At 39.8% G+C, this 11317-nt stretch overlaps 1 protein-coding gene across 2 annotated transcripts; it reads left to right on the forward strand.

Annotated features, from left to right (window-relative positions):
• Positions 1–1770: 1770 nt before the first annotated feature.
• Positions 1771–8857, forward strand: RNF7 (ring finger protein 7). 2 transcript variants are annotated; one of them, XM_040233959.1, is made up of 3 exons: positions 1771–2080; positions 5556–5603; positions 7937–8857. In XM_040233959.1, the coding sequence occupies exons 1-3, from the start codon at positions 1906–1908 to the stop codon at positions 8053–8055; spliced, it is 342 nt and encodes a 113-aa protein (XP_040089893.1). In that variant the 5' UTR covers positions 1771–1905; the 3' UTR covers positions 8056–8857. The 2 variants fall into 2 exon arrangements, with proteins under 2 accessions (XP_040089893.1, XP_040089900.1); XM_040233966.1 differs by having other exon boundaries at positions 1808–2073.
• The last annotated feature ends 2460 nt before the right edge of the window (positions 8858–11317 follow it).

The following is an 11317-nucleotide window of genomic DNA, read 5'->3' on the forward strand; positions in this document are numbered from 1 at the left end:
ATCGCAAAGAGTCGGACGTGACTGAGCGACTGAACTGAACTGACAGTCAGATATGTGATAGCTTAATGTGAATGAAACATGTTCTGGATGGTTCATCTGGGTTTGTTTACACACATTTTTGTCTGGCTCATGAAGTTACTGTGGTCAGATTTATATCTGCTACCACCACTGCTGCTCTGTCCGTTTGCTTTCTCCACTTACTTCCTGGCCTCCAAGGCCTCCCATCTCCTGAAACTTCACCTCTTCTATGAGGCTTTCCCTCACTCCCTCACTCCATCTGTCTTGAGGAAGGTTTCTGTCTCTTATAGCACTTAACGCACCACCCAACAAACAGCACATATTACTATCTGGCCAAATGTGACCCCGTGTCCATATTTGTATTGTTACATATTTAATGCCTCCTTGACTCCTCTGCCAGATTTCTGAACTTTGGTTAGCCTAGACCCAGGGGCACCAGGCCTGATACCAGGAGATGAGGGAATGATGAGGCCCTCACATTAAAATAAAAGAGGTGGGAAGAGTCCTAATCCTGACACAGCAGGTGGCCACCACTAGGTGGTAGTGTGACCAAGCATCTTCCGGTCTCCGTGCCTCAGCTTCGGTATCTTTTAAAGGAAGATGTTATCTGCTTTGCTTGGGAAAACATAACAACATGACCCTGGGCTAGTAACAGAAGAACCCTAGTTTCCACTGTCACCTTCTCGGAATAGCACTTACTTTTCTGAATTACTATAAATTACTTTTATAAATATAGCAGAATTACTATAAATTACTTTTGGGGACTTCAGTATTCCTACATATAAAAAGTTAAACTAGATTTAAGTTTCTTAGAGTGTGGTCTCCAGGGTTCCTGGAATACTTTCAGGGGACCAACAAGGTCAAAACTATTTACATATTTACATAACAGTATTCATAGCTCTGAGCTTCCCTGGTAGCTCAGCTGGTAAACAATCCGCCTGTAATGCAGGAGACCCCGGTTGAATTCCTGGGTTGGGAAGATCCCCTGGAGAAGGGAATGGCTACCCACTCCAGTATTCTTGCCTGGAGAATCCTATGGACAGAGAAGCCTGGCGGGCTACATACAGTCCATGGGGTCTGCAAAGAGTTGGACACGACTGAGCGACTAAGCACAGCACAGCACTCATAGCTATTTCTTTTCATTCTCTCTTGTGAGTGTACAATATTGGTATTCTAAGGATAACTTGTAATGGATTTCTTACTGTTTTGAAATGAATTAATATATTCAAATTTCCCCCCGTTTTCTTAAAAAGGAAATATATATGTATAAGCGTGTATATGTACACATCCATCCTACACAAACAAAAGTTCTTAAATGTCCTTAAGTAATTTTTAAGTGTAAAGGGGTCCCGAGACCAAAATATTTGAGAACCGTTGAACCAGATTCCTAGCTCGTCATTCATTCACTCAACATATAACTGTCCCTCCCGAGACCGCATTTCTTAACGAAGGAGATGATCAAGAAATAGTCCCCCCACCCAAAAATAAAAAGGAAATAGTCCCCGCTCCCCCCCGCCCAGGCCGTTTACATTTGAGAAGGACGAATATATCAACAAGACAACTTCTAAAACCGGTGTCATGAAGACATAAAGCAGGACACGTGTTTCCCCCGCGCAGGGTCGGCCCGGGGTCCCTCACCCCGCTGAGCTGGCCGGGCGCTGGGGACCGGAGTACCGGGAACTAGGACGCCGGGAACCCGCTGGTGCCAGCGTACGGTGACGTCACTGGGCCGCGCCAGCCAATCGCGGGCGCCCCCCGGTCCTAGACCCCCACGGCGGCCCGTGGCCTGCGGGTGGCGCTGTGGCCCGTCGGACGGCGCCACGGAGCCGCCATAGCCGCCCGCCTCCCACGACCCAACGTCTCCGTCGCCGGCTCCGCGCCGCCGCTATGGCCGACGTGGAAGACGGTGAGGAACCCTGCGCCCTGTCCTCTCACTCGGGGAGCGCAGGATCCAAGTCGGGCGGCGACAAAATGTTCTCTCTCAAGAAGTGGAACGCGGTGGCCATGTGGAGCTGGGACGTGGAGTGCGATACGTGCGCCATCTGCAGGGTCCAGGTGATGGGTAAGCGCAGCACGCGAGGCCCCGGCTGTGCTGCGGCCTCCGCAGGCCCGGCTTCGGGCGTAGGGGGAAGAACCAAGCCTTGGAGAGACCGTTCCGGGAGGAGTAGGGGCGGGATCGCCCTGCCCCGGCCCCAGGAGACCGCGGGCCACGCCCGAGCTGCCGCTGATCCGAGGGCTGCGGCCGCTGCCAGGGGCCGAGGGGTCGTTCAGCAGGCGACCTATGCCGGGGACGGGTATTCTGGGTGGGGGGAAAGGGGGTAGCAGGCAGGACAATTAAACAAGGTCATTTCCAGTAGTGATCGGTGTGATCACGACAATAAAAGGAGGTGGTTTGACGGGAGCTGGGAGGAACCACTTCGGTTTGTGTGGCCAGCGACTGCACCCTTTTCCGAAAGCAAACCACACAGAGGTCAAGGTCAAGGCCCTGAGTCAGCGGGTCAGTCTGATGGTTCTGGTCACACACCAAAGTGATGCTCTTGGAGTCATCTTCCCCCCAAACGGCCGCTAGTCGTGCTCTGGAGAGGCGCAGGGAAGAAGAGTGTTCCTAGCCGTCCCCTTTCTGGATTGGCTACTGTTCTGCTGGCTTTTAAACCTGGATGATTCAAGATTGGTCAGATAGCACTCGGTTGGCTTGAACTAGAAGAATGTAAACCCTTTTATTCAGAGACAGGAAGCTTTATCTCGTTACTGGCCACTCCCCATCCTAGCATGCAATTTCTTGGAGAAGGGTAGTGCCCTCAAGTCTGGCCTTTCTGGAAAGCCCTCTTTTGCAAACTTGTTACTTCTTTTTATGATATTTTTAATGAAAATATTGGACCAGGTGAAGCCTTTCAGAACAGCTTCATCTCGTTGTGGTTTATATGGTCTCTGTTTTAAGATCTTAGACGACTTTAAAAAAGAGTTGCTGCTTAAATGCACGTTATATTTTTAAATAGGGCATTAAAAACTACAGCATTTAAGAGTGTCTTAAATGTCATTTCTTGAAGGTAATTGGAGAAAACTGAGGCTTCTGTAGTTTGAAAACTTTGTGTCTTGCACTGAAAAATGAGACAGTTGGAGAAAATAACTTAAAAGTTGCTTTCCCTTCTTGAGCATTGAAAATTTAGACCTACCAGAAACAAGAGATTTCTCAATTTATTCTCTCTGTAGTATGCACTTATGTTTTTTATTCGTAGGAATTTGTTTTAAAGAGAATTTGCAACTATGGGATTCAAATATTTTTTTACTTTTCAAAAGAACTAGATTTCAGATGTGATCCACTTATTTTGTGTATCGGGTTTTTAGGTACTTAGTTTATGGGCCTGCAATACAGCCCCCTTGCACTAACCCCTTCTTGAAAGCCGGAATCATAACTTCCAGTTTGTGGGATTTTTTTTCTTTTTTAGTTTAAAATAATTTTCCTAAAAGAGCATCTTATTTTTCTCCCCAAAGAAAAGTTTTTAACTAGTAGGTAGAAATGCAAAATATAAAATAATGGTTGAAAGTTTGCAAGAAATAAACTTTACTGGGATATTTAAGGTAAGTCAAAGTATGGGCTATAAATGACTCACTTCTCACATTAACTTTCTAATTATAACAGGTATTTGGCTACTGTGGATTAATGTTTCATATTTACAACAGCTGTACTTTGGGTTCAGAAAAGTATTCTGGGCTAGACCTCTGTATTGTGTTTATGAGGTATTAAAATCCATTTGGTGGTCAGGTGACAGCAGAAGGAAGTTTGTTTTCTGGCATCATTCTAAAAGGTGTTACTGTACTCCTTAGAAATGCTCTGTTTTAGATATTAAGAACATCATCAAAAGAAAATGTTTTCTTTTATCTGAAACTTTAGGAATTTTTATCTGTCCAGGTAAGTTGATAGTGAATCTAAATCAAAGCTGTTGGCATAATTCAGAGACTTCTAGATTCTATAAAAAGCCCACTTAATCCCATGTCCTTGATATTTGAATTCATCTCATACACCTAAATGATTTGTTATAATTTCTTGATCTAAGAATTGCCAGTCAGCCCATTCTAATGTAGTTAACACACTCTTCCTTGGTTTCCACTCTGCCGACTTTATTGGGAAAGGAGCCACTAGCAAGCACCGGTGAGGAAGAGGGGACGAGGTTTGCTTGTACTGTCAAGGGATAAAGAGCCAGAGTAACCTTCCACAGCTATCTGTTAACTTGGACGTTTGACATAACCTACTGGAGCCTTGTTTTCCTAACTTGTGAAAGAGACAGTTGGGATCATGAACTCTAATTCTGTGACTGCACAGAACCAGAGACATGTCTTCCCCCTTATATCATGATCCTTGCGATATTTAACTGTTTACCTATCCACTTGCCCATTTACTGGTGAGACCAGGGACCCAGACTTGGTCATTTTGGTGGCCCCCAGGCATTACTCTTTGCACAGGGTAGGTACTCAGTAACTGTGAAATTGAAGAAAGCCTCAGGAGGCAGTGGTTGTTTTTAATCCACACTGAAGAGGCCAGGGTGGTGTGTTTTTTTTTTTAAGGGTAAGAGCATGCAGAGAGGAGCAAACAAATGCCTGAACATAATCCAGTGTAAGAAAAGAAGCAGGCTTCAATTCTATCCCGTTTCTATTTTTATAGAATTTTTCTCTAATTTATATTAAAATCTTTTTTTTTTCTGTTAGTTTGAACTTCCTTTCACCCAACTTTGACTGCTTTCAGCTAGTGAATGAGTCCATTTCTCTGGTTCCTAAAATATTCTATATTACCTTCTTCAAGCAAATGGTAGTACAGACTGAATTTTGAAAAGTTCTAGTATATCCTTTTGGTTCCCATTCCTCATGTTTACTCCCAGGTAATTTATTAAAATACTTTACTGTTGTTGGGTAAATGCTTTGGGCTCAGATTATTTGTAAAGGGAGCATTTCCTTAAAAAGAAAAAATAAGAGAGAGAACCTAATATTTAGGGTTTTTTTAAATTTAATTTTTATGTAGGTTATACAGTCACAACTTAAAAACTTGAGAAAGTGTGCAGTGAAAACCCCTTCCCATTCCATCTCCTCCCAGGTGAAATTTATTAGTTTCTTGAATATCCTAGAGTTTCTATATATATGTAAACAATTACCAATATATATTTGTGGCTTATTTTAAAGGATGTCTTGAAAATAAACTGTGCATAAAATTGATCTGTGTGCATGTGCCCAGGGAGTAATATAGTGGAATATAGCGTATTTTTTCTAGTGGTTACCTCCACTGTCAGGACATCTTTTAATCAGCGCTTGTGAGAATAGAGGGTCAGTAACCCTTGTGAAATTGCTCCTGGTCATAAGTAAATTAGTAGAGTGCCTTGTACTTTATTCATCTTTAAGCAGTTATGTTCAGATGAGAAATTAATAGTATGAGTCTTTTAATCTACATCTCTAACCCTTTGGGCCTTTTATTTGACTTTGAAGTGTATGGGGTTTTAAAAATTGCATTCTGAGCATCAGAATGAGAATTGCTATTTGTTTACTTTTAGATGCCTGTCTTAGATGTCAAGCTGAAAACAAACAAGAGGATTGTGTTGGTATGTTGTAATTTTGTTCTCCTGCTTTTTCAACTGAAGGTTTTCTCTCAGTGGGGATGTTTGAATTTGCAGTTAAGATTGGCTTTATCAATACACAAAAATAAACTGTAAAGCAGCGATTCATTAGTAACATAAAATGTGTTGGTTCTCAAAGGTTCTTAATGGAATTATCTGTAAGTCCTTTAATTGCTTGTAATTCAGAAGAATTGATTATATATTGTCGACATGGGCATGGCAAACATTTTAATAATCAAAAAAGAAATATATTCTATTAAGAAAAATATAAGGAATTTGCCAAAACATCCTTTAAATTTTGAGTATGTTACAGATTAGTTTTGGTCAATCAGGATTTTATTCTAACAAAGCATTTCAGTTTTCAGTACTCTTTTATGATCCAGTATTTAACTTTTCTATTAAAGGCGAAAGCAATTCTAAAGCTCCAGATTCCTTTGTATGTAGTTTATAGATAGAAATCTGTTAAATTTTATTTACATGTGATACTACAATAGTTGTCTTAGGGGAAAAAAAAAGTTGTCTTAGGTTAAATAGTGTAAGCAACTCAGATTTTTATGCCCTAGCTCTTGAGGTCATCACTTCTAAGATTGCTATAGAAAAGTATATAGAGATTTTCCTGGAATGAAAGGTTAACTTTGTACTTTTGTGTATGTGGTTTATATACAGCTTCTGAATGATTCATGTAGTTTTAATCAAATCCTGTTTCTTTCTTCTGAAAGATGTAAAATGAGCCCCGCTAGCTTCCAACCCCTACAACCAATTTTCATTAAAAGGTTTTTTTTTTTTTTTTTTTTCTTTTTCATTGTTATATAGCTAAGTTGGTCAAGCAAGGGACAAATGAAGCCTATGTCTGAGGTTGTATTCCGTATTACGGGTGATTTCTCTTGACTTAAATTTTTTCTTTGATGCTTTTTAAAAAATATTAATTTAATTGAGAATTGTGAGGGGTAGGCCAGCTTTCTTTGATCATAGAGAGGCCCTTCTTTTCTTGAAATAGCCCTGTCTTTCAAAGCCAACCACTTTGAAAATTCCGTTCGGTTTGTCACATGAGGAACTGCACTGCCTATGAATGACTTAACACAGATCATCACCACTTCCAGAAAACAGTTCAGAGGTACCACTAATAATGCTTTTTAGAAGCATGCCGCCTATTTATGATAGCCTGCTATGAGCTGAAAACATTTAAAACTCATTATGTCTTGGTAGATAAAACTCAGGAGGGTCTTCCCTGGTGGCTCAGTGGTAGGAAATCCCGCTGCCAGTGCAGAAGACGGTATTCGATCCCTGGTCCGGCAGGATCCCACATGCCGTGGAGCAACTAAGCCCACGTGCCACAACTACTGAGCCTGTGCTCTGGAGCCCGGGAACCGCAGACACTGAAGCCCGAACACCTGGAGCCCATGCTTTGTAACAAGAGAAGCCATGGCAAAGAGAAGCCCATGCATTGCGACGAGAGAGTAGCCTTTGCTCGACACAATTAGAGAAAAAGCCCAAGCAGCAACAAAGACCCAGCACAACCAAAAAGAAAGAAAGAAAACTTAAAAATCAGGAGGACATCTTTCAATAAACTAACTTAAAGGCCCCAACGGTCTCCAAGGTCAATGCACGAGTGGAGTGGTTTGGGATCTAAGGAAGACGCGTCTTCTAGGCTTCCCTGGTGGTGCTAGTAAAGAACCTGCCTGCCAGTGCAGGAGGCACAAGAGATGTGGGTTCCATCCCTGAGTCTGAAAGATCCCTTGGATAAGGGCCTGGAAATCCACTCCACTATTCTTGCCTAGAGAATCCCATGGACAGAGGAGCCTGGCAGGCTATAGTCCATAGGGTTGCAAGAAGTCAAATACAAGTGAGCCAACTTAGTACACACACACAGGTCTTTTAATCTCCCAACGTGAGGAAGACTGACAGTATGTGGAACCATGTAGGAGTGGGAAGCCACCACAGCATCCTCGGATTCCAACAGTGATGTCAGATTTCCAAGCATGGTGCCTTACCTCATTTTTTCTTTTTCATTTGGCTATACCGGGTCTTGGTTGTGGCATGCGGAAGCTAGTTCCCTGACCAGGCATTGAACCCCGGGCTCCCTACATTGAGAGTGCAGAGTCTTAGCCCCTGGACCACCAGGGAAGTCCCTTTACCTCATTTTTAAAGTATAATTTCTATATGTAAGGTTCTTTTTCTTTATGACTAAAAAAATTTATTTTGGCCAGTTAACCATCTTTAAGATTATGAACCATAATTATTACATAACAAAAGAGAACTCTGAGTTCAGTAAGTTAAATTGAAATATGTAATGTCAGATATTCTTTTTTTTTTCCCAGTGGTCTGGGGAGAATGTAATCATTCCTTCCACAACTGCTGCATGTCCTTGTGGGTGAAACAGAACAATCGCTGCCCTCTCTGCCAGCAGGACTGGGTGGTCCAGAGAATCGGGAAGTGAGAGCAACCGAAGGTGCTCTTCATGCGGTCAGTTGTTCGGAGCCCTGGTGGATCTTGTTATCAAGTGCCCTACAGAGGCTAGAACTCTCCAGGGGACTAATTCTTCGAATAGGAGATGGATCTGTGGTCTTTTGGGACTCATCAAAGGCATGGTTTAGCCTTTTTCAGTTTTATTTTCAGAAATTCTCTACAATTAAGATAATTTATTAAGGATGGTCTTTCCTACCTCTGTGGTATGTGTCTCACACACTGCTTAGAAGTGCTATAAAGGAGAGGACTATAAATTGAACAACCTTCATAATTGACTTACTGATATCCAAGGAGTTATTGAAGCGGTTCCGTTCAGAAGAGAATTTTTTGCATGCTTATGGTTGATCAATTTTTTAAAAAGACAATGTTATAGTAACAAATAAAGTACAGTTTAAAACCCAGGTCTTATCCTTAATGTGTTCCTAATACTTATTTTTGGCAGGGGGGAGGATATTTAATCAAATTTTTATTTGATATAATTTTAAGTTTGGACCAGGGAACAGGGTAAATAAAATTTAACCTTTGGGTATATGGGGTTTCGAGTGTCTTTATAATCCTCTCTCTCTCGACTCATCAAGAAACCTAGATCTGCACTCACCTAGTGAGTGGTAAAGGACAGAAGTCTTTTCAGCTTCTGGTTGTATTGTGTTATAATTTAACTGTGTTTTAGGTGGAATGTTAACAAGGGGAAAATGTTTACCATTGTCACATTGGGTCAAAAAGTTAACTTTACCACATGATGTTTTAATAAATGGTTTATTCTGTTTACCTCATTTGAATTGTCATTATTGCAGGTTTATGCTCAACTTTCAACTTAAACTAATTTGGCAAGTGAATGCTTTTGGTTAATTTGAAAAAATATTAATTTGCTCTTTCTTTGATAATAAAATTATTAATAACTTTATTACCTACAAACGTAAGTGTAAGAAAATACTTAAATTTTATCAAGTCAGTTCACATTCAGTGGAAATATCTTAGGACAATTTAGGAACCACAAGTTCATTTTGAATTTTTTAATAACATAGGCTATTGCTATGCATTTAGACAACTAAAATCTTGAAATCTTAACCATTCACTTCTGCAGTTGTAGAGTCTGAATCTTTTTGAATCTAAGGAATGTGGATACATAAAAGAATATTAAAAGTATAATAATTAAAAATTAGAATTCCATATGCTTTCAACCTGCCTACTATGTATTAGATTTCTTGTAAATTTTGCTCTATTATTTTTTTCACAATTAGCTACTGAAAGAATTAATTACAGTATACAACTATGTTTGGACCAATTGAATGTGTTTCTTATGCAATAAGCTCTTTTAGCCTCTCTTTGACCTTCTTAAAAAAAGTAGTGTCTATAAAACGTGAACCAAATATTTGGCTCTGCAATGAAGAGAGAAATAGTAAGAATGTTGAGTTATTTCAGTCTGTATGACAGTATGTAAATGAAATCTGGAGAATGGTGGTAATAAGTTGATTTTCCACACAGCAAAACCTCAGGCCCACCTCCTAACAAAGCTCTGTTTCTATTACATATCAGCATCTGAGGGTAGAAGAGGAGGAGGGACTGGGACAATACAGCCCTGATCCTACCCATCTGGGGTGATATCAGCTCATCTGCATAGCCATCTGAAAGTTGAATATACGTTGTTTCATCAGAAAGGACACACTGTGACATGAGTTCCAGTGCAAAAGTTAAGCATTGAACAGGTTTTTCTTTCCATTTGGTTAAACAGTGTTGAATTTTACCTCACTAGTGTATTGGAAACACATCTGTGATCTTGGGCTATTTAATTTTCTCTCTCTGCAAGTTGTATTCTTGTATTAACAGCTGACATCTAAGTAGATAGCATCCTACCAAGCCCATTACTTGCTTTTTAATAAAATATGTCCTCTTAACTCTCCTGCAGTAAACTAACGTAAATATCTCCACACATAATTAAGATGTATATAGTAATAATTGAATTTAAAATAAAGTAGAAATGAAAATATAATTCATTTCTTTTTCAGTATGTAAATTCTTAGACACAATTACACCAGAAGGTATAATGAAGTAGGCTGATGAATGTGTGTGTGTGTGTATGTGGTGTGTGTAATCACTGCAGGAAGACAGCAACAGTATAGACTGCTGTGACCCAGAAAGATGAGGAGGTTTTCCATTGATAAGACATTTTCCTCCCAAAATGGTGGATTGTGCTAGTAAAGTTCTGAACAAAACAAATGTACAATCTTGATTTACATTTTAATTGCATATTTGGTAACTTCAATGGATTTTAAAGCTAGGCAGAACCTAGCCACAGATAATCAGATTTTTCAACTACATGAGTGGACATTTGAAAGTCATGTAGGATGTTGAACTATGTTTCTTCCTGTGAGACTCTACACATTACAAGGTATCACACTTCCCTAGCCTCCACTCAAACACCAGTGGTGCCATCCAAAGAAAACATTTGCAGTGTATACATTGCAATGTATACTTTGCTGCCACTATTTTGGAAAAACATGCTAATAGAACAAAGAAAATACATTGTTTTAAATATATAGGATTCAGAATCTTGAATAACTGCTATTCTAAATAGTCCATAGAGCCAGATCTTACTGATCCGCACCCTCTTCTCTAAAGATGTGAACCACTATTAAATTAGTGTGCAATACCTAGGATACATGTGATGGTGAATATTCACTTTAGGCTTAAAGAATAAGCCTTAAATTTATTTAAATGAAGCTAATATAGAAAGCTTTTAGGATCAGAAAAAAGTGTTTTTAAGTGTTCCTTTGGAAGTTCAGTAGACATCTGATAAGAAAGGAAATATTAAAACAATGCTTTCTTACTTTTTTAGAATATTGCCAAGGGCTATCTTTGAGTAATGCTCTGAAAAGAGAGAAAAATTCCATGTTTACTTTAGAGAGTCCTTATTTTAAAAAATTTTCTGATTTGGATATAAGGAAAATTAGAATTAAATACAAATAAATGTAAGTTATTTCTATATTGGATGTTTGAATGGTGTAACAAAATACATGAGAAATGCTTACATAGTGGTTCCTTTTTAGCCATCTTTATGTCATTCCATTTCTGCCAGGGTCAGGTTTTGTTCAGAAAAATATGTCTTGCAGGAAAAGTGTTTTCTCTACATTTTGATACTGAGTTTAAAGCCTGAGAGCTGAAACTCTAGTGCCAGAATACCTGGATTTGCATCCCAGTGCCAACATTTTCTTGTGCAACCTTGAACACGTTAC

Source organism: Oryx dammah, unplaced genomic scaffold (genome assembly GCF_014754425.2).
Source record: "Oryx dammah isolate SB20612 unplaced genomic scaffold, SCBI_Odam_1.1 HiC_scaffold_2, whole genome shotgun sequence".
Lineage (NCBI taxonomy): Eukaryota > Metazoa > Chordata > Mammalia > Artiodactyla > Bovidae > Oryx > Oryx dammah.